General features: G+C 34.0%; 1 protein-coding gene across 3 annotated transcripts in view; it reads left to right on the top strand.

Annotated features, from left to right (window-relative positions):
- The window catches only part of svp (COUP transcription factor 2), a 126,141-nt gene that overhangs the window by 32,330 nt on the left and 68,810 nt on the right, over positions 1 to 25,001 (top strand). For 2 of the 3 annotated variants that reach the window (XM_065368565.1, XM_065368567.1), the window contains exon 2: positions 3,468 to 3,629. In XM_065368565.1, coding sequence (XP_065224637.1) covers positions 3,468 to 3,629 — 162 coding nt within the window. The remainder of the gene's footprint in view (positions 1 to 3,467; positions 3,630 to 25,001) is intronic. The other variant, XM_065368566.1, reaches the window with a different exon arrangement.

Genomic DNA, 25,001 nt, shown 5'->3' with positions numbered 1-25,001 from the left:
CCATGTTCCATGAATGATTGATATCTTTCTATGTTTTGGCAAAATTCACGGTACTGTAATTAATTTTTCATAACTTTCAGCTACTTTTCCTGTGATGATTTTTACTCATTTTTATAACGACTTTTATTCATTCTAATTAATTTCCAAGCACATTTTTTTTTTTTAATTTTTTTACCAAATCTTGATTTTTTAAAAATCAATTTTACGATTAATTTCAGCGATTGTAATGCCAATTTTATAAACAAGTATTTCAGTGCTCTATGTACCATTGTGCCTACATAAGCTAGCAAAGCTACCTATAGATTATTTTGATGTTATTTTCTCATTTTTTTTTCAGCAATTTTTTTGCTATTTTACTCATTTTTGTGATATTTTGCTCAACTTTTGCAATGTTTTATCAATATTTAACGACTTTTAACTGTTTTCATGACATTTCAATTGATTTTCAAACAATTTTCCCAAAATTTTACTGAATTATTCAGATACCTCCCCCGAAATATGGGGTTTAAAAAATTCTCTTCAAGAGTAGTCTCAATGAGAGGGATGAAAGATGATATTATGTACATATTTTCTTATTTTTAAAAGTAGGCTTCCATTGCTCGAGTACCCCAAAATTATTTACGTTGTATTTTCTCGAGGGTTCTTCAATCCTGAAAATTTGTCATATCAAACAGCTCTTTTTAAATTGATTTTTTAAGTGTTCAAAAATTCAGAAAAATCCAAAAAACAGCTTTAGAACTTTAAATTTTGGTTGCAGGGGCTTCAAGACATGTCCATTCGATGTAGATTTCTTAAGCCAAAATTTTTAAACACTTGGTTAATAAGAAGTACATGTTGGGATTTTTTGAATTTATTCATTTTCAACCATTTTTTACTCCTTTGAATTTTCGAAGTGAACTTTTTTGGTAAATATCTTTTTTTTGTTTGTCTTTAATTTTTTGAAAATTGAAATATATGGTGAGTGGAGGGGGAGGGGGGTTGCCAGAGGATTTTTCACCAAATTAGGTGAAAACCATCTTCATTTTGTTGAGCATTTTTCAAAAATTTATTTTAAAAACGTAGGTAGGTCTAGGTATCTACCTATAATATTAGCCAGATGCAGATTTGTTTGGAGCAGGTTTTCATTCAGTTACCTATTTGGCGACTTTTGTTCAACTTTTTGAAATTTTATCAATTTTTTGATAATTTGTGATCTGTCACGAGAAAACCAACCTAGTGTCCAAAACGTAAATTTTACAGGAAGGGCATTTGAAGTTTTGAGTCTATGTATCAGGCGATCTAATATTTGTAGGTCCGTGAAACTTGCACCACTTTTGGCCCTCATGAGTGCCAACATAATCCGATATTTTTTTTTTTCAGAATCATCACATTTAAGGTTGCCAAGTCCAATAATCGAAATTTCCCAAAATCGATTTTTTCGATTTTTTTGAATTTTTTGCCAAAAATGTTGCAAAAACTACCCGAGTATGAATTATTAATGAAGAATAAGTTATTATTATTAAATTTATCACGTTTCTTAACAAATTTGTTCAAGGTAAAAAGAGTTGATTTTTCCAGAGTGAACCTCATTCAAATTTCAAAAAAACGGCCTAAATCCTACAAATGTGAGCCGATATCCACAAAAATTTGTATGTTGACTCCCCCTGACATACATTTCGAGAAAATCAAAAAAAAAAATTTTTTCATTTTTTTTGTAGTTGCTCAATTTTTTTGACCTTAAATTTAGGGTCAAAAGAATCGTTCGCGAACGTTTTTAGCACCGCAGGCAGATTCAGCACCCTGAGTACTACTAATATCCACCATAAAAAAAATATCGATTTTTTGGACACTAAGTTGGTTTTCTCGTGACAGATCACATTTACAGTAATTTTTCGGCTAATTTTATAATGATCTTGAAAATATTTGAATAATTTTTCGTGATTCTTTTAAAATTTTTCTGTCATTTGAAACAGCAATGTTTTTTCGGTGATGAAAGAGCCCCGAACTGAGAGCACTCGCACTCACTCTGCTCTTTGCTCCTTTAAAATTTTCGTTCTTGTTCTTCACGCGCTCTTTCAAAATTCGCTCTTTTGGTCCTCCTTCGTCGCTCCTCAACTGTTGTCTTCTAACTTTTAAAAAATTTTAAATCAACTTTTTCAAAATTTTACTCAATTTTTCCATCTTTTCCCATCAATTTTATGGTAAATTTCAACGATTATAATACTAATTTTATAGTCATTTTGATACTTAAGTACGAGCTTGATTGTTGCAAAATTTCATAATTTTTATTTTCATACAATTTGAATAGTTTTTTGTTATTTTATTTTGATTTTAGACATTTTTCTAATTGTTTTACTTTTGTGGAATTTTATGAAATTTTGAACATTTAAATTTTTATTCCTCCTGTAGGGACTTTTAAATTAAGAATTTGACGTTCTAACAGGTTTTTTGAAGGGGCTAAAAATAACAAAAAAATTTTAATTTCCTAAGATTTTGATAACAGATATTACAGGACATATTTTAGAGCCTCCAGAAAATTTGTAATTTTTTCCTGAAATTTCAAATTGCTCTAAAAGTGCCAAAAACGACCTTTGGCACTGTATAACTTTGGTTTTGGTGCTTAATATGTAGTGCTGATTGAGCCTTCCCCAAACCGTTTCAAGTAATTGCCGAAAAATTTCAGGTGTGTCATCAGTTTGAAAATTAATGTTTAGTCAACTTATAAATTCCAAAAATGAGAATGAAATGGGCGTTTTCGTTACTACATACATATATCGTCTGATGAGTCTACATCCTCTCTCGTTTTGAAAACAAACGCTGCACTGTTGGGCTATTTTGGAGCTCCCAGAAAAATTTTTCAAATTTTTTCAGCTTTTTTTGGAGGCTTCAAAACGGCTTAAAAGTAAAAATTTTTTAATCAAGCTGTTTTGAAAATTTTATTTAAAAAAAAAAAAAACTGAAATTTACGATTTCTGACGAAAAATTAAGTTTGAGGTGGCACGATTGAAATTTTATGTTAATTGCTCAAAATGGTCTAAATCGTACCTCTGCCTACCCAATAAGCACTGAGCAAAGTTGCAGGGGCCAAATGTTATTTCTGAAAAAAAATTGGAAGCTCATTGAAAGCTCCTGAATGCCCTCAACCGATAGTTTCTGGGTTTGAAGAAAAAAAATAGTCTATGAAAAAGTTGAAATTAATCTTCCAAATTTTACCTCAAAAAAAGTCATCTCAAAACCCAAGGGGAGGGGTGGAGGGGCCTGAAACTTTCTCCCCAGAAGTCACAGAGATTTCCAAATTGCACCCAGTCACCCACCACCTGTGCAGATGTTAATCAAAAAGCTCTGGGAAGGGGGAATTCACCCTTCTTATCCACCTATGACCTTTCTACCTATGTACTTATAAAGTAGCGCAAACCTATGCTTACCTGCTTTTATTTATTCTTGTTTATCGAAGTAGTTCATTAATTCACATTATTTTTATTTTTCAGGCTGCAAAAGTTTCTTCAAGAGAAGTGTCCGGCGTAATTTAACATATTCCTGTAGAGGTAGTCGAAATTGTCCTATAGATCAACATCACCGAAACCAATGCCAGTTCTGCAGACTACGAAAATGTCTAAAGATGGGAATGAGGAAAGAGGGTAAGTTGCATGGTACGCGAATATTGCTTTTATTGACACGCGCACATACGTGGTACATATGTGACGGTGTATACTGTACATAAATTATGAATCACATGTATTTTTTTTACTCCTGTTGTTCACTGCAAACAGGAAATTATTTTTCCAATCAGTTTTACGTGACTTCGTAATTGATAAGGTTTTAGGTGGAATTATGAATTATATAGAAGATAATAACGCGGTGCAATACGAAGCGATTAATTTACGATTTCACGACGTCATGAAAGATTTAAAAAAAAAGAGCTTTTCAATTTGAGTAATTTTCATCGCTCGTATGACTGTAAGATTTTCTGGCAACAAACGTGTGTGTGTTGGGATCGGCACCGCGTGGTGCGGATATCCGCGTGTTTCGAGCACGTGTTTGTCTTGGGGATTATTTTCTTTTGAATGATGGTGTATGCTTATTACGAGACGATTATTTGGTATTAACTTCTTTCAATGATTATTGCGTTGCGAGATTAACGATATTAGCTCGTTTGATTCATGATTTGTATACTTTGGTACCTACATAATTACTCGGTGGATATTTGAGATTTGATTGGATTGGATGGAATTGCTATCTATGGTGCAAAATTTTTTTTAGGGAAAAATTCACTCACAAAATTCTTATGTATGTCTAAAACAAGGAAACGTTTCGCAAATATAGATGAATGATATTAAAAATCGTTGATACGAGGTAGGGTGACCTTTTTCTCTCATTTAATATAGTACAAGATGAATATAGAAGGGTGAGGGTGGAAGGGCAACTTGGAAAGGTCACGTAAATGCAAGGTTAAAGAATTATTCCATTTACTATACGAGCCAGCTAGTTCATAACCGAATTAGTTTTCTGTCTTGGGTATGGTTTTTTGGTTGTGTATGTATTCCAATGGTTCTTAAATGATGTTAACCGAGTAAACTGAATTGATGACTGTGCAGTAAATGAACAAATAGTGAATAGTTTTGAAATTGATTCAAGGTGAATAGGATTCTGTTCGAGTCGTAGCTGTAATGGTTTCGTATATGAGGTTACTTGAAAACTTCATTAGGTATTTATTTGCAACAAAATTATTGTAACGAATACTCGTAAAAGAAGTCGTGGTTCTTGAAGAGGAGTTAATTTTTGATTTTTGTAGCGAGAAACTCTCGAAGCCAGGCAGCCAGTTATTCTAAACCTCCATCCAATTATTACGATGGAAATGAAGTTTTTTTTATTAAGCTTTCAATTTTTAAATCTAAGAACTTCACACTTTCTGACTCAGACTTAAAATTCGTAATTCTCTCTTGATGATTTCATCATTCCTAAAGGCTCTGCAATCTGCCCATGTGACCATATTCAACTCTGTAAATTATTTTGAGTAACCCTGCGTTGCACTGGCCGGCGTCCACTAGAGAAAAAAACACTGTTGGGATATTTAAGCATGACCGTATCAAAGACAGCTGATGCGTTGAAATGTTTTCGATGGTTCAGAGGATATTCAAGGATATAGATTCTAAAACAAATGCACGTATAAGGCGATTCGCCAGCAGTTTATGATTTTTCGTTATTCGTTCAAAGTGTAATGATTAAAAAACTGTAGGGTCAATCGAAGCCAACACGATAGCTAGCTTGATTGAAAAACTCGTTCAATTTATTATATGTACAAATCATGAAATTTAATGTACTTATTCACAAAATTTGTAAGTCCTCATGGCATTAGGCAGAACCTTGGAGAGCCAAAACGAGCCCATAGAAAATATCTGTCTGGACTTTTATTTTTCGAACCCTCTAAAAAATCTGTGCCTGGGGCGCAAACTCCCTCTTCCCTACAGTCCTGATATTGTAAGGCTAAATGAGGCAAGGAAAGAAATATAAATGAAGGAACTCTTATACTTCAGAGTATGCATGTATTTTTTTCTTGATTTTTTTTCTACCATTACTGTCACTGTAAGAACAAAAAACCATAAAAAATATACCATTCGATGCATCAAAACCACTATCGAATTATCTCGCTTATACTCAGATTGCTCCTTTTTTTTGCACGAACGAGCGTCGTCGCTGGAATATCTACATTACTCGAGGGCGATTTGCTTAGATACTTACGGGACGTGTACGAGATGAAGTATGGTATATTAAGTGATCGTTGACATAAACGAATGTCGTAATAGACTATGTAGTGGCACGCGAGCGACTATACTGCTGATCTATATCTACTGCGTAGATAAATTTGTGAAAATGGCTATTAAATCATCGCGGCTCGACGAGATTACCCATTATAGAAAAGGTCCCCACGTCTTGTTTAGCCCGAAGGTATTGTATGTTTTAATTATGCACACGATAAAAGCCGTAGAAGCTGTACAGTGTGATCCGAAAGTTCGAAAGGGTTTGAATTATTTCTGTGTAATCAGTGATGACAGCTTGGTAACTCGTTCGATGTTGAACTTTGTGTGTAGGAGGAGGAGGGGAGGAGGCTTTTTTAAAACCAGTGCAAAAAATTTTTGAGACGCGTAGGTCTATAGAAAGTGTCTTTGAAATAGGTAACAAAATAAATGATTATTTGAGAACTTCGAATAAAAAAAATAAATTCTTTCCAGATCCTTCCAACTATAAAATTCTCAAAGCAAAAATTTCTTACCAAAAATCTGAGAAAATTTTATGAATGGTAAACCTAATATTTGTTTTACTTCCCTCATACTTTCCTCTTCCTCTCCACCAATTTTGACCCAATTTGCATGAACGAGTGTTTTTACAATGAAATTTTTGACAGGTCTACCCTATGTACTTACATAAAAAATTTTACTCCCTCAATCCAAAAGGAGAAGATCGCTCCTATTTGACAGCTCATAATTTCTCCGGTCCTTGAGATGAAGGTTCGAAGAAATTTTGATGTGAAGTGCAAATAATCTTCGTGATTTTCCCCCTCCCCCCATAGATGTGAAAAAAAGGCCCAGAAGATTTCCCAACTTACGAAACTATTTTTAGGTCCAACAAAAAAATCGACAAAATTACGTCATCAAAAAATTTAATGTTGAATTAATTTTTCATTTTTTGGTGAATTAAGAATTTTCAATAAATTCAAATGTGGTTAATTTTCAATTGAAAAAAAATGATCAACTTTGATAGAAAGCCAAAGCTTGGCACATGGTATGCATTGTTTGAGTTCTCAGGATCCAAGATCCAAAGTTAGTGGTTTTGGGCCAGTTAGATGGCCAATGGCGCAAATCGCAGCCCTCTAGCGCATTTTTAACGGCAGCCAGGGGGTGTCAAAGTTTTCAGTGAACCTAAAAATATCATCCATTTCAGCAGTGGATAACTCGATAACCACCATACCTACCAAAATGGAACTTTTCCCCATAGTTAGGGGTTTTGAAAGGCTTTTTGGTGATATCATAAAAATCAGTGTTGCCACTTTTTTTCGTACAAAAAATAAGCTCAAAAAGTTTCAAAACGTATGTTTTCATATTGTTCCGACTCTCAAGAATTCTGAAAAAAATATATTATGGACAACTTTTCATGCTGAACAACATATTGAAAAATTGGGATGGCACCATGTCGCAAAGTCGATTTAAAAAAATTGAAAGTTTGCCAAAAAATGCAATTTTTTTATTTAAAACGTGAAAAAAAGTTTTGATTGGTAAAGTTGACCCATTTGACCTCTAATTTTACGCATTCGTTGAAAAAGTTGAAATCCCCTTTTTAATCGATGAAATAAACTCATCACAAAAAAAATCAAGCTTCGAAAAAAATTTCAAAAAATAAACGAATTTCAATTTTTTTGGTATGAGTATAATTTTTATCAACATTTTCATGAAATACGTCAGAAAAAGGTCAACTTTTTTTGATGTTTGAAATTGAAAATAGAATTTTTTTGAATTTTGATTTTTTTTGTGCTGAGTTTATTTCATTGAAAAAGGGGTTTTTTTAACTTTTTCAATGGATACATAAAAATAGGGGTCAAATGGGTCAACTGCACCAATCAAAACTTTTTTTTCACGTTTTAAATCAAAAAATCGCATTTTTTCGCAAACTTTCAATTTTTTTAAATCGACTTTGCGACATGATGCGATCCCAATTTTTTAATATGTTGTTCAGCATGAAAAGGTGTCCATAATATATTTTTTTCAGAATTTTTGAGAGTCGGAACGATATGAAAACTACGTTTTGAAACATTTTGAGCTAATTTGTTGTACGAAAAAAAGTGGCAACACTGATTTTTATGATAAGTATCATTTTGAATTTTAAAAAATTTTCCAAAAATTTAAAAATCATCTAAAATTTGGAATTTTGTCTTTTGAGGTAATTTCGGGCATCCTTGCGATTTTTCTATGCCCTGTGCTACGAATTTTCGTCGTTATTGGGAGAAAATAACAAATTTTCATTTTTTTAAAAGGAAGTTTAGTCAATTTTAGATTTTCAAAAACCGAAAAGTGATTCAGTTCCTGGAATTTTTGTTCGGTTACACAATTTTTTCAAGTTTTTGCCATTTTTCTGTCCTTGTTCCCAAGAAAATGGAGGTTAAAAGGAGGTCATCAATTGATTTGACAGATCAAAAATTCAATATAAACCTTTCAGCTTTCTATATAGGTACCTCACTTTGACCTTTTTTTGATTTCTATACGAAGTAGGTCAATTTTGAATTAGGTATCAAAAATTCACCAACAATTGAAAAATGATCCAGAACCTAGGATTTTGCCTAGTGATGCAATTTGAATGTTCTTTTTATTTTTCAACCTGTCGTAGAACAATAAGAATAGGTACTCGTACTTTCCTAAAATTTTAATTTTTCAAAAAAAATAACGGTAGGTAATGACATTTTGTGACTGTAAACACGTCTTTGTATACATTATTCAAAAATTTCTAGTATCACTTTTTACTATGTTGAATAGGTAACCCTAGTTAAATCATTTCCCTACCGGAACCCTTTCAAAAATGATCACAACTCTACAGTCTTCATCACTTTCAGGTCACACTGTACGTTCTCCTAAAGGGTTTAAGAACTCCTCGCCGAGCAAACCGACAACTTCGACACGATACGAGGAGGAGGGTCGCGGGTCGTGTTGTCAGCCGAACAATATCTCAACCTTACAGTATTTTTTAAGCGGTCAAATTTTGTTATGTTTTTTTTCTTCTTCTTCGCCGTGTCGTCTAATTCACTATCTATTAATTTCGTGGGCAACAACGCGGACATGCACAATATTGGAAAACAGCAGGGGTCCCGGTAGGCTGATACCTACCTTGGTACCTGTGCATCGCTAACCCAGCGCAACAGTGTGATGTGCGGCGGTATTCGTTACCTGTTGTGTTAGCGAGCAATAAATCATAAACATAGACGTCTGTTGTTGGATTACACTTTGAATCCTGACCAGCCTCGGGGATCTTTTTATAGAATGACTTTTTCGGAATTTCTCGTTTGGTCAGTTGCGAAGATCTCACGCTAAAAACGTTCGTTCGACGTTCGCGCTTCTCTCGTACACCTATGGTATCTATAATATGTAATGTGCTGTACCTCTTTCTATATTATTGTATACTATATTGTATGTACATATTCGTTACCAACCTATGTGATGCGGTGTGGATTGTGGATAACGGTTCGTAATATAATTTTGGTGCTGTGGTCTCGATACCTCCGCTGTCCGCTTCCGCCTCATCATGCCATATCCGAGCGATCTTATCGGCGCGATCTCATGGATCATAACGCGCGTGCGCTATGGGAATTCATAATTCGTGATTAGGGTCAAAGGTTAACTTAGCCATAGTTGACACTTGTTTTCGTCGTGTCCATATGAAAAATAGTACGAGCTTTTGTCGGGCACAGCGGAGTTCGTTCGCAGTGTCTAAATTACCAGTGTCGTCGAAATGCGATGGTGTGAGATTTTAATTTGTTTATTAAAAATGATACCTGTCTCAAGATGTAAATACCTGTCCGAGTATACGCTGTATATTAATGCAAATATGAAATATTGAATTCCTGGGGGTATTTAATTAGAAAAACACGTATTTTCCCATTTCTAAGTGATTTTCCAATGGTTTTTTTTTAAACGACTGGTTTGGTGAAAGATGTATTTTGGCGTGATGAGAGCGTAAGTAGGCTGATGAAATGTTTTTAATAGGTATTGGTTGTATGTTTTCATCGTTCAAAAAGTTGAATTTCGTGAGATGGCATACGAGAGTAGTACAAGTACCTTACAGAGAACTTTTTAAACTCATGCTTCTTACTCTTCGATTTGAATAAAACCAAGTTGTATTGAATGAACATGTACTAAAATCTCCGTAACCAAAATTCCAAGTGCTGAAATCCATTTTTGAATTTTTTTGTGAATTTTAAAAATTTTAAAAATTTTAAAAAGTTGTTTTAAGGACGATTTCAAATTTTTTTTTAAGTATCAACTTTTTTTTAGCAAAGTGAACCAATAATTCAACTCCCATACATGAACTACTACTAGTTTTGGGATATTCTAGAGCCTCCAGCGATTTTTCTAATTTCTCCAGAAACTTCAAATCACTCGAGAAATGCCTGCAGAAATTGAACTTCAGCACTCATAACTTTGGTCAGTGCTTATTGGGCACTTACGTGACAGTTTTATGAAAAAAATTACCAAAACTTGCTGTAAAAAATTGATTTTAAGTCATTACAAAAAAATTCCTAATTCAATCGCTGCCAAAAAATTAATTCTAGATCAACACAAAGAAATGTATTTGAAACCTCAAAAAAAAAATCATTCATAAACCCCCCTCCTCTTCTAGACTCTTCTTCTCCTCCCCCCCCCAAAAAATCATTTTAATTCAACACTTGCTTGTTTGAAATGGAAAAAATTGTGGAAAATTTTTTTGGAATTATCACAATCAGATTCATTTAGAATCACCACCAAAGAAGTCATTGAAAATCGCAAAAAAATTCAAAAACATTTACCAAAAAAATTTTAATTTTAAAAATCACATAAAAAAATAGATATCAAAATTATGAGGAAAAATTCATTTGAAATAAACGTAGATAAATAATTTATTCAATCACACGAACAATAATTTATTTCACTACCTACTTACGCAAAAATTTAAAATGAACTAGAGTAATAAAAAAGCTCATGATAGAGGAAAAACATGAAGTTTGCAATGAGTCCCAAAATTTTAGTCACTTTTAAAGTAAGTAAGCAAACAAATTTTTGGAATAATAATACCCCATCACATTATCCTTACTCTCACTCACAAAATAACCAATCACACAGAATTCCTAAGCAAACCCACTGGCAGGGGGGGGGTCATCCCACGTCAATTCGACCAAGAAGTGGTAGAGGGGGTCAGTGATTTTTTTGATATTTTTCCTGTGGAAAGACCTTCCAAAGAGACGACCAATGGCGCAAATCGCAGCCCTCTAGCCCTTTTTATAGGCTGCTAGGGGATGTTAAAGTTTTCAGTGAACTTAAAATATCAGACATATTTCAGCCGTGGGTTACTCGACATTACATACCAAAATGGAACGTTTCCCAATAGTTAGGGGTTTTGAAAGGCTTTTTGGTGATATCATCAAAATCAGTGTTGCCACTTTTTTTTGTACGAAAAATTAGCTCGAAAAGTTTCAAAACGTAGTTTTCATATCGTTCCGACTCTAAAAAATCCTGAAAAAAATATATTATGGACAAATTTTTATGCTGAACAGCATATTAAAAAATTGGGATGGAATTATTTCGTCAAATCGATTTAAAAAAATTGAAAGTTTGCGAAAAAATGCAATTTTTTGATTTAAAACATGAAAAAAAGTTTTGATTGGTGAAGTTGACCCATTTCACCCCTATTTTTACGTATCCGTTGAAAAAGTTGAAAACACCCTTTCACTCGATGAAATAAACTCATATCACAAAAAAATCAAAATTCTGAGTGAATTGAAAAAATAAACGAATTTCAATTTTTTTGCTATGATCGAGTGTAATTTTTACCAACTTTTTTATGAAATACGTCAGAAAGAGGTCATAATAGGACAACTGAATAAATTTAAACTTTTTTTGATGTTTAATTTAAAAATTGAATTTTTTCGAATTTTGATTTTTTTGTGATGAGTTTATTTCATTGAGTGAAAGCAGAAATTGAAAAATCACTGAAGGCTCCAAAATTCCCAGTTGCAAACTGAAGAAATTACTCACTTTGGTTCACTTTGCTCCGAAAAATTTATATTTTCATGAAGAAGCTTAAAAACCTCTTATTGAAATTTCTTCTTTAAATTTTTTTAATTTTTAAAAATTCGCCAAAAATCTAAAAAATGAATTTCAGACCTTGGAATTATGTGTTGTGGAAGCCTTGGGACACGCTCATTCAATCTAGCGTTTTTTTATTCAATCAAAAAAATTGACCAACAATTATTTTTTTCAATTCCTAATGTACCTATTTTTCAAAAATTTTCGCTTTTGTTTCACTCTCAGACAGAACTGTTTCCCTTGCTTAAAATTTTTGTAGCTTACCCTGCTTACCTTACGTTCCAGAAGAAAAAAATTTTAAATCACTATAATTTACCCAAAAATAAGTGATTTGCAAATTTTCAAACGCTCATGAAGAACCCTAAATGTAGTCTTGGATTTTGATGATGACAATGAGCCAATGACGTAGGTCGATGCAGTATCTCAAATATTGTCTTTTGAAACTGGTCTATTTTTCCCAAAACAGGTTGGGTATACCAAGCTAGAGCGAATAAACCATAATTTTTTCGAAATTGCCTCTCTTTGAGAACCCACATCTCTCCTCCAGGAACCCCTCCGGAGCTGGCATTTTTCTGAATGACTTTCCACTCGGAATGAAGGTGTCTGCTGAATTTGGTCAAAATCCTTCTACATTTAAGGGTCTGTGTACAATGTTGTTGAATTGATCTAGCACAGCTCAGATTTTGAGTAGGTACCCTGATCCCTGCCAGTAAAATGGACTCATTAGTCATTAGGCTCAGTGCCACAAAAAAGGAGGAATGGCTGGGAAAATTTGCCCCAATAGCCAGACAAATGTCTGACGAGATCCATCTATAGCTAATTTAATAAATCAGGAAACTTTTTTTTGCAAAAATTGTCTATTTTTATCTTCCAGCATCATTCTGGAAACAGCTATGTACTAGCAGCTAGTACCAAAAATAAAATGAAATTACATCATTACAACTTTATTCAAGTAGGTACCTACGGTTTCATCTACTACACCACATATAGAGGATGTTTAACACCATAATACATACATATCTACCATAAACACAGCACATATGTTCGCAGTCTCGTTAGCAAGTCGAACATGGAATAAATTCTTTGTCCATAACTAATTATGTACTGATACACGACCTAAGTCGTCTACAATACTCATTGAACACGAACCATTGTTTACATACTAAATGTTGTTGTTGTTGAAGTGCATAGTTGTCCAAAGACACACACACTCGCTGCTGTACCTTACCATAGCCTAGCTCTAGCTAAAGATGTTAGCTCTGTGCTCGGCCTGCAGTGCGCGCGAGGACGACAAGTATTTCAATTATCAATCGCATCGTAATTACGTGTACGATTTAGAAAAAAAAAACGTGTATAGAAATAAGATTAAATATGGAATACGAGTACGAGTATGAGAGAGGTTATTAGGAGGTTGCGGTTGGTGTACAGGGTCAAGGTTAGTGGCGGGCGTAGAAAACGCTTTACGATCGCGAAAATGGTATACCTACGACCATACACTAGGATTACTATAAAGGTGTACTATACGGTAACGCTAAATAGCAATCTCGGTTCGGCCGGGTCACGCTATGCTAACCTTCTTCTGTATAGGAAGTGCATTGACATGCGTGCATCAGTGATTTTGTACCACGCGTGTATGCGTTTTACAGCATTTAGGTATCATTTTGTTGTAAATATATAGCGAGGTTTCACGAATATATAGGTACTTTATAGTGAACTACATTACCCATTCGTATGAACTGGCAATGGGTGCAAGTTCATCAAGATCATAGCCTTAACGTCAAAATAACAAATTAAGAGGGAGATGAGGAACTGACCTGGAAAAAATTTAGCTTTCAGTAAAGGGGCCTGAATCGATTTTTTTTTTCAAATTTCCCTTGAGCTTCTTGCTTGCTGTGGTGAAAAGTAATATTACAGCCCATCATAATAATCCTACCACCCTCCACGAAGGGAATGGTGACCTCAAAAATATGTATTCGATTTGCACACAGTTGACTATCTATGAGCATTTTTTTGATGAAATCAAACAAAACTTGACACGTAGGTAAGTCATTTGACTTCTTTGATTCAAATGTCCCCTAATTTTTAAAAAATTTTTTCAATTCTTTCGGTCTCTAAAATAAAATAATGAAATAATTTTGAAAATTTAATTTTTTTACGAAAATATTTCTCAATGAATTTCCCTTTTTCGTGCCAATTTTTCAGCAATTTTCGAGCAATGGAACCTACCTAAAACGATGGGGAAAAAGTAGTTCGACGAGCTTTTCCCACTCTAAAACATCTTCAAAGCTCCGAATTCTGGAATCACCAGGATCGCTGGATACGTCAGCGAATCCAAGAATATCTAACAAGGGAACCTTTTGAGGTGTCATGCTCCGATTTGAACGGGACCGCGATTTTTGGAAAGAGCATAGTCTAAAACCCTCAAAACCAAATTTTCAGCTGCCCAAGTTCATTTTTCGATTTTTGGCGAATTTTTGAAAATTCAAAATTGACTGTTTTTGGCGATTTATGCTTTTTTTAAAAAAAGTTCGTACTTATTGATCAATAAAAATGGTCAAAATAAGTCCCAAAACTAATATTAATTACCCAAATCCAAATTTCACCATTTCCAGCCATTCTGGAGCCTCCAGCGCGATTTTTCAATTTCTCCAGAATTTTGAATTTGCTCCAGAAGGCGTGAATATGAAGTTGGGCAGCTAAAAATCGAGTTGTATATTACACTCGACCTGTTTAACGAGTTTACCCAGATTTGAGCCGATTTTGAGAGTGACACCTTAAAAGTGGTTTTTTGACCAGATTTTTTCAAAATTAAAAAATCCAAAAAAAAACAAAGTTTCCCGTTTGTGTGGAAATTTCTGAAATTTGCGCGAATCGCTGTATTTCTTCAAGAACTAACCCCCGGAGCGCAAATTCTACCATTTCCAGCCGTTTTGGAGCGAGAGTGACACCTCAAAAAACCACTCTTGATGTGTCACTCCAAAAATCGGCTCAAATGTGAATAAACTCGTTAAACAGGTCGAGTGTAATATACAACTCGATTTTTAGCTGCCCAACTGCATATTCACGCCTTCTAGAGCAAATTCAAAATTCTGGAGAAATTGAAAAATCGCGCTGGAGACTCCAGAATGGCTGGAAATTGTGAAATTTGGATTTGGGGGGTTAGTTTTGGACAAAATACAGCGATTCGAGTGGATTTCGGAAATTTCCACACAAACGGGAAACTTTTGATTTTTTTGGATTTTTTAATTTTGAAAAAAGCTGGTATAAAAACCACTTTTGAGGTGTGTCATTCTCAAAATCGGCTCAAATGTAGATAAACTCGTTAAACAGGTCGAGTGTAATATACTACTCGATGTTGAGCTGCCCAACTTCATATTCACGTCTTCTGGAGCAAATTCAAAATTCTGGAGAAATTGAAAAATCGCGCTGGAGGCTCCAAAATGGCTGGAAATGGTGAAATTTGGATTTGGGTAATTAATATTAGTTTTGGGACTTATTTTGACCATTTTTATGGATCAAGTACGTACTTTTTTTTTAAAAAAGCATAAATCGCCAAAAACAGTCAATTTTGAATTTTCAAAAATTCGCCAAAAATCGAAAAATGAACTTGGGCAGCCGAAAATTTGGTTTTGGGGGTTTTAGACTATGCTCTTTCCAAAAATCGCGGTCCCGTCCAAATCGGAGTGTGCCATCACAAGAGGTTCCCTTGTAAGTCCAAATTAAGATGCAAAAAATTATTACTCATCGAGCATAATTTTTCGTTGTAAAAAATCGAGATATTTTCACGGTTTAATTGTTTTACAAAACATAATTTAGCCAAAAGCATGGGCATGGACGAAGAATCCATCCAATGAAGTGATTCTGGTTCACCATTGTTACACTTCTTATGTAGGTATAGCATGTAAAACCAGTTACATAAATAAAATTAGCGCGTTCGCTTGTGCTTCTGGGTTTGTAGGTATTTGACGTGAATGTTCGAAGGCGATTTGATAAGCGGTTGTTCTTTTTTGAACTTCGCGATTACCTTTTGTTCGCTTTAATACCTAACCTATGTTACGTATTACTTATGGGTGCATTTAGAAAGGATCATCTAACCTAGATTCGTATTAGTTATGACTTTTAATCTATACGTTTACGTATGAAATTTTATTAATTTTTTGCGAAAGGTATTCACCAAGATACCTACGTTTACACTATTTTACTATATAGCTACTTGGGAGGTCTACACTGCGATGATTATACGATCCTTTTTTTCTCTATTTTTATTAATCGCGAAAAAAATATGTTATGGGTATTTTTACGTGTCGCGGATGAATTTTTTTTCAGGTATTTGGTGAACTTTCGAAACATGTGAGAACCGGTTCTCTCAACACGGTTATGATTTATTATAAGCGAGTAATTTCCCCTCAGATTGAAATTTTTTTCCTATGTAAGGGACTTATTGAAAATGGACAATTTTGCGGCTGCTGCGATTGAAATCTGTGTATATCTGAGGAAATCATCGGGCAAGTCTTTGATTCATTTACGTATATGAAACACGTTTTTCCTTCTTTTTTCTTTTTTCCTCCTCTGGCCTCTTCTTCTTCTGCTCGTTCATTTATTTATTATACGTACTGTTTTTCATGCTCCATCTGTAAACCAGTCACGATACTAATCGATTACAAGTCTTGGCGAGCCGAACACGTGAGTTGTCCTCGGAGTTACTTTCGATTTATCAGTTTTTGTATACTACATATATTGTAGTATACGAGTAGGTATACTAGTATTATAGTATATATGCATTCTATGGTCTCTATGATACTATGCGAAACAGTGCCGCATCGATTTACCGATTAGAAATACCGAATAAATTTCGCTCTTTTACCTCCTGCCCTTTTATCGTATAGTTTTATAATTAAAAGCGTGAGATATGGTTTTATATTATACTCGTGGTATGCCGATGAGTTATGATATACTCGTCCTAGTCTGGCATTTGGCTGACGATTGAAGTTTCTCAACCGTGCGATCTATAGGCTACACGTACGATGGAATTTTCATGGTTTGAGGTTTCGAGGTGAGTTTTTGGTTTTTTTTTTTTTTTTTTTGGTGTCATGGGTCACGATGGCATGTGGAAAATTAAAGGAGTTATCTGTATCTAAATCAAAGCAAAGTTCGACGGTCGAGAAAATTATGATTCGGACAACAAACAACAACAATACTCCTTCCTCCAAATAATAAATTGATAGGTGATTCAATATACACTCGTATAATCGAAACTATTGCAAACAATAGACCTAAGCCACATTAGGGTCGATCTCGAAAAAAAATGTTGGGAGGGATTTGACCAAATTCAGCGAGAAATAATAAATATCATTATAGAGTTGAAAGTCACTTGGAAAAAATTTTGGTTCGAAAGGTGCTCCTGGAGAGAAGATATGGGTCCTCAAATATTAGGAGACATTTTCGAAAAAATCGTGGTTTTTTGAAATGTTGAAAAAAAATTAGAGTACCTAGTCAAAATTAGAAATTTTAAAAACAATTTTCAAGCAGTCAAACGTTGGAAATTTGGGCACATTTTTCAAGCTGTCGAAATTTGGATCTTTCTGGCATATTTTTTAACCAAACAAGAATTGAACCTTTTTGCACACTTTTCAAACAGTTAAAAGTTGGGAAGTTTGGAAAACATTTTTCTTGCAGCTTAAAATTGAACCAATCTTAACACAGCTTTTAAACAGTCAAAAATCGCAAAATATTTTAGAATATTTTTTAGGCATTCAAAAACAAAAAATTAGAGCACATTTTTCAAGATGTCAATTTTGGGAAAAATGGTCCAGTCCCAAAAGATGGTAAGTATTTGAGATTCTGCCTTGATCTAAGCCATTTCCATCAAAATTCAATAGCTTTTTAAGAGTTTGCTACTGAGCGACTGAACATTTTCAAATCGCTTATTTTCGAACAAATTTGTGTTTTGAAATTTTTTTTCTCAAATACGAAAATATTTCTCAATGAATTTCCCTTCTTCATGCCAATTTTTCAGCAGTTTTCGAGCAATAAAAACCTACCTAAAACGATGAAAAAAAGTAGTTTGACGAGCTTTTCCCATTCTAAAATCGATAGATTTCATTTTTGAAACTGTGGAAATATTTCGTAACGCAGTGGTGTCAATTTTTTGGTCATTAATTATTCGTTAGAAGTTTCAAAAAATCAAGAAAAATAGCCAAAAACTACTACCAAATTTTTTTGGTTCTTTGAAATTGGTACCTACCTATTTAAATTATGAAAAAAATTGGCACTACTGCATTACAAACTCTGAGAGCTTTTCCATTATATTAACATTTTTAAAAATTATTTTGAAATCTGCCCGAGGGAAATATACTTTGGTTTTACTTTTTTATATCAATGTGAATTATGACCTCATTTCAACCCCCCCCCCCTCACATCGAAAAGTGTCTGTTTTAGGGCATTCTGAAGCCTCCAGCGAGTTTTCGATTTTCTCCAACAAATCTTGTATTGAATTTAGCATCTAAAATCTGGTTGATGCTCATTGTCAGTATAGAAGAAAATTGAAACCATGTTTTTCAAAAATTCGATTTTTTCCAAAATGTAGAATACTCAAGTCGAAAATTTTCTTTTGAAATGATTTTCATTAGAATATTATTGTGGCCAAAATAACCGAGAGAGTATTTTCAAGCATTAAAAAAACTCAAGCATTACACAAACCTACAAGTTGCTGAAAGCTGAAGTTTATTTTTGTCTTTTTCAGAACAATTTGAAATTTCATGAGAAATTGAAAACTCGCTGGAGACTCCAGAATGGCCCAAATTGGTAGTTTTTTAGTGTGTGGGAGTTGAATTGAAAGGATTATTCTCATTAATTTTCTAAATTTTCTAGAAAATCACCAAAAATCTAAAAATGTACTTGAGTACCTGATATTTTGTTTAAAGGGGTTTTTGGACGTACTCGTTCGATCTGATTTAGTTTCACTGAACCAGGAGAGTAACAATTCAGAGGATTCCCTTGTTAAGATCATTTTAGGAGTCAAAAATCACCGTAAAACTTTTTTTGGATTTTTTCAACTCCCAGAAATTCATCAGCAACCCAAAAATGAACTTCATCATCTAAAATTTTTAAATGGGGTGGGGGGAGGGAGGACATGCTCTTTTGATTTAACTCGGTTTTGTTCAATTCGGAGAGTTGAAAGAGCCAGTTGCTATCTGCAAAGATTTTGTTTAAAATAAAATTTCTACCTTGACTAAACTTTTCTTTCTCAGAACCACTTCAAAATGGAAGACGAACATTATTTTCGAGAAGCTGTTTTTCATTGCCTAGAATAATTTGTTCTTGTATGTAGTTGAATCTATGTTACAAACCTCCATTTTGACTGTTGCAGAAACTCTTATACGACCCTCAGTTTTTTATTTGGGCACCTGAATTTTTTTTGAAAAACTCCCTATGAGTTTTCATACTTTGGAATGAAAAAAGAGCAAAATTCGTAATTCAATGGTCGAGAAAATGAAACAGAACCTCGATTTTCCGAAATTTTGCAAATATATGTCAAAAACACCCATAAGAATCAAACGACCCATTGAAAACACTTTCTTCAATTTGTTCGAATATCTTCAAGATGTTTGAAACTTCATCTCGACTACACATGGTAAATTCCATCGCCTGAAGGGCGAAATTGGACGCTCGACGTTGTCACGATTATCGAACACAATTAATTACAATCCAGTTACGGCGAATTGTTTATAAAAAATTCACATTATCAGTACACGTGACGAAGAGATATCCGTTTTCGTAACGCGTTTAATCGAATAAATAAGCCAAACGATCGTTTTTTTTTATTCGTTTAGTGGAGAATTTTTATGAATGAACGTGTTTATTAACTCAGCAGATGGGAAGAGAGAATTTTATGGATTTTATTTACGTATTTTTTTTTTTTCATTTCGTCCAAGTCCAATATGTGGAGAATTAGCCGTCAGAATGTAACGGTTAGACGATTAATAAACCTGTTTGAACGGGCTCTGGATCATAAGAGAGGATGGTTTGGTTATAAAAATTCATTAGAGAGTACGCGCTTTTACTTTTCATCATTTTTTTCCTCTACGAAAGGGACGACGAAGAGAAGACGAGTTAACAAGTTGCGTAATTGAAGTGTCATGACAACTGTTTCTGTTGGTAAACAATTAGGAATTTTAGTGGTACCTACCGATAACTTATAGTGGGTTTTTTTCTCTTTTATCGTCAACTTTACCGAGAAAAAAGGTTGAAATCGCGATTGGCGACTTGTGCGTATACAAAATATGACATAATTTTACTCAAATATATTTAAAATTGAAGGATTATAAGACCTTATTGCCCATTTATCGTATCTTGGAATAGATGTTCCTGTGTATAGAGTAGACCTAGGGGATTGGGAGACGAGACGATGAGCACAATATATCGTAAAATATGGATACTCGCGATATTGTAAGATGGAAAAAATACCCACTTGGTTACAAGGTCGGATTAAATTTGAATAAATCTCAATATTAAAGTCTAGTGTACAGTTAAGGAGAACTATTAAAAACATCTATTAATATTTATATAATCGGTTTACCTATTTGAATATTCGTAAATAAGTACGAAGCGATGAGCTATTTAATGGCAGAAAAAAATGTCCAACGTGTACCTAGCTCCTAAGTACCTACTGCTCGTATTTAAGAAAAAAAAAGGAAGGAGGAAAAAAACGATCACGATGATTCAATGTATGTACTTATAGCTATAGATAGGCCTACAGACTCCAGTCTAACGTAAGTCGCGGTTGCATTTTGTCTAGCACCTTTGGATGGAGGTAATCTGATAGACCCAAGTTGAAGAATTTCGTTATACGTCTTACGACACGGACAGATGTTCTGCTCCTCATATTATTATTTTTTTTGGGTGAAAATCTTTTTAGATATTTTCATCAAAAGACCAATGTCCGTTATTGCGTGCTGTGGTTTTTGTTTCTAGACATACCAGTTTACCAGAAAGAGACGTGGACACTCATATTTTTATAAGAGGTCCTATAAAGTGAAACCAGCTTCATCGTGTATGAGCTGCAGCTCAATGTTTCATTACATAACGTAAATTATTAGTATAAATACAAATGGATTAAAAACAAACTTGATTTTTTGAAACCTTTGGCACGATATAAGAACTCGTGGAAAAAAACGAGTAGTGGACAGTGACGTTTGAACAAAAGATTCCACCAGTGTCCGGCTGTGGTGCTGAATAGAGATACGAGTACGTAAGACCAGTTTCTTGTAGCGGGACAAAATATCCCTCCCTGTGGCCCTTCTTCTAACGTGTTTAAAAACGAGACTTTTAACGATTTTTACACATCGGGATTTTCACTCTACGTTGCTGGTTTTCGTCTTGTTGGTTTGTTTCAACTTTAGCCTTTATCTCAAAGGTCCGAGTACGAGTGGATAATTTTCTCATCAAAAATGCTATGCATCGACTTATTATTGGGGTAAATCGCCTATATCTGGTTTAAGATGCCATTCCGGCTGATCCGGTGTACGAAAGGGTGTCCATTTGCATATTGAACGAATTTTTAAATATCGAAACCGAGTTTGTTTCGTTTGTGGTCCTGTGAAAGGTCGCCGATACACTGAGAACAACTGAACGTTAATTGTGTGATTTTTTTTCCTCAAAGGTTAACGTGTAAATATTACAATAAAGAGGTATTTAATTTAGTCGAAAACCTAGGTCGAGTGTAAAGCGATTACGATCGGTTTTTTAATTTGTCCCAGCTTGGAAAGGGTTGATGGATCTTGACGCAGCAGTCGGTTGTTGGTGATTTGAAGATTATTTACCTATATAGGTACCTATAGTTCGAGGTTGCACGATTGATATACTAATGCAAAGCGATGGTGCTGTGTGGTTTTATAAAAGATGCAGTGTTGGGAAAGGTTTCCTGTTGTGATATTAATTCGATAGTGCTCGAATAAAACGCACGAAATGTGGGTATTTGCATATTCAATTTTTAAAATTGTTTTTTATTGTCAAAAATTGGCTGGATTTATGTTTGGGCAGCTGGAGATGATATTAAGGGAAAAGATTTTTAAAATGTAGATAGTTTTTTGAAAAAGCTTGAATTTTTTAAAAATAACTTTCAAAAAAAATTTTTATTATGGGGATGTAAAATAAAATACACACTGATTTTTTTTCAAATTTAGCACTCATCAAGTGTTGGTCTTTCTCAAACTATGGTAATGAAAAACTCAAAATCCAATTTCCAGTCTTAAATAATTAAATTAAAATTTTTTTCAACAATTCAGCAAAAAATGTCGAGCCAGGGCAAAAAATAGAGCAGATTCTAGAAATTTTTTTAAATTCTTCAGCTCATAAAAATATGAGTATACAAATTTTGAAATTTGACCTGATTGATATAAAAGGGTGAAATCTGGTCTTTACTCTACATTTTTCTAGGAGGCTTCAAGTCAACTCAAAACCACCAACGACTAATTCAGGACATCAAAAAATATGTTTACTGCAATCAAGTAGAGGAATTTTGACCTACCAAAAAAAAGAGCAGTTTTTGCAAATTTCTGAAAATTCTTCAGGTCATAAAATGTATACTTACTTACTTGAAAATTTAATCTAATTGGGATTTGGGATAAAAACTGAAATTATGGGTTCTTACTCACTATTTTTTCAGGAGTTTTCAATCCAGCTCAAAATCACCACCAATTGATTCAGATGATCAAAAAATATTTTTATTGTAATCCAAGTAGAACTTTTTTTTTTGCAAAGACCAAAAATAAGAGCATGTTTTTTGAAAATTTCTGAAAATTCTTTGGCTAGTACAAAATATGAAAATTTTATCTGATTATAAGAAGAGAAGCTGAAAGATCGTTTGTTATTCCCATTTTTTTTTTTTTAGGCTTCAAAGCAGCTCAAAACCAACTCTAATTGATTCAGGAGGTCAGAAAATATTTTTATTGCAATCAAAAGTAATAAAATTGATTTTGAATTCAATGAACTCGTTCGAATTATTGATGTTAAATTTTAAAATGTTGCAAAAGACAAAATCCTACAGGCTCTTGATTTTTTTTTCAAATTTGGAAACATTCAATTTATGGAAACATGCAACAATATCGCAAATATTTTTGAACCTCAATTTCCTTTAGAAATCTCCCAAAAAGACATTTCATTGTGGTGAGAAAATTGAAAGATAGTCCTCAAAGTTGTGCGCCTTAATCAATTCTTTTGGGCCTTTTCGCATTTTCATCAAAAAATTGCTTTTTTAAGGGAAAAAATGACCAAATAAAACACCTTGGCCTTGGGCTTCGATTTCTTGAAGTGCCCAAAAAATGAAGAGTCTGAAATTAAATGATGAATAATACTTACTCGTAATTTATTTATACCTACATGTGTTGGACTTTTTTTTCTTTTTAGATAAAACAATGCTGATCGAAAATAATTTTTCCAGAAGTTGACTTTTAAAACGGCCAAGGGGCCAACATGAATTGAATTCGAAATTTTTTCAAGAGCATTTTACTTTCAAATGACTTATAAATTTTATTAGCTCTCAAGGGAAACGATTGGATTCGACCAGGTCTAAGCAGATCTTATCCTATCTGGTCAAGTCTAATTGGGTAGGGGCAATTTAAGCATCTGATCAGATCCAATCAGGCCTCCTCTATTGGATCTGGTCAGATCTGAACGGATAAAATTAAATCAAAATGTTAATATGATTAGATCAAATGCAAATTCATGATTAATGACCTGATCTGAAATCCAATAATTTTCCCCATCTGTCCAGTCAATTTCTTAAGGAAAACATCAAGGTGGAATACAATTCGAATTTTTGAAAAAGATCATTGGACTAGAGGTCATCCCAGAAACCCCAGATCTAGAGCAAATGATTCCTTGACCTTTTTATATGGCCCTTACTACATTTAGGGAATATCAAAATGCAGAAAAATTTAATCGTTCAATTCACGATCTTCATCTTCATATCATAACACCTGTTTTACAATCCACGAACTCGTTCAACACCTAAATCAAGTTCAAAAAAAATCCTTATCTCATCAATCACCCTTCATACCATATACCACAAGTTACATATTCAAATGAGGTAATAATGCCATCATCGATGCGCCATAAACATCAAAACTGAAAAAAAAAAAAAACAAATCCAGAATACAAAACTATACAAACGGCGAGATGCCACGACTCCAAACTGGAACGAAAAAAAAAATTGAGCCATTATTAAGGAAAAAAAACCTTATCGAAGATTACACCGGTGACCTACTGCGCGTAAAAAAGCGGTAATGTTTACGTTACACTTGAATTAACGGTCGGATATTATAAACTTAATTAACATATATAACAGGCTTAGGGAATCGTCGGAATCGTGTTCCTCTACACCGGTCTACTTTAAATACCTGTCTGTCGTCGAACACGACCACTATTTGCGCGCAGCATAATCTCATCTCGTACAGGAGGTATAAAAAAAAAAAAGGAAAAAAACACGCACACAAATATAAGGTACGAGTCGGGCTTTTCGGAGAGTTGAAAATAAAGAACGACGTGACCTAACCTTATTAGTGGCTAATGAGACATGACAAACGTTGGGGCGCCTACTGTACCACACTCTCTGTGGACCCGGCAATCTGTCTACAATGTCATCAAACTGGTTCTACTGTGTGGACGCGGATGCGTTCTATGCGCTGCGCACCCAGAACAAATAATTCTGTCACCTGTGCGCGCGTTAGCCAAAACATCGAATACATGCCTTTTTTTTTGTCAACTTCGCCGACCTTTTGTAGTATTTTGTAGTCGAGGTGTAGGTACAGATAAAAGAACGCCTTTTTTTTAGGATTTAGACTCAGGTAAACCTACGTACCTGGTGTATATGTATTGGTGTGTATATTTTACATTCAGATTCAGTTATTGACCCTTTCATCGTTGCTCATTCTTATATTAGCATGAAATATGACCAAAAGCATCGAATGCTAGGGGTGAAAATGGGTTGATTGAATTACTCAAATTTTAGTGGATTAGGGCTAAGTTGGGTCAACTCCATTGTAGACAATCAGCCAATGTTTTCCTTTCCATTTAGCTGGGAAGAAGTTATATTACTGGCCACTGGCCAATGTAGTCCCACTCGAATTATCAATAACTGGCAAGTTGTCTGGCCCAGTGACGGAAACCAAAAAGTTTTTTTTTCGATTTTGTTTTTTTTTT

The sequence above is a fragment of the Planococcus citri genome, chromosome 5 (genome assembly GCF_950023065.1).
Source record: "Planococcus citri chromosome 5, ihPlaCitr1.1, whole genome shotgun sequence".
Lineage (NCBI taxonomy): Eukaryota > Metazoa > Arthropoda > Insecta > Hemiptera > Pseudococcidae > Planococcus > Planococcus citri.
Note: the sequence above shows the minus strand (reverse complement) of the source record. Positions and strands in the feature narration are given on the sequence as shown.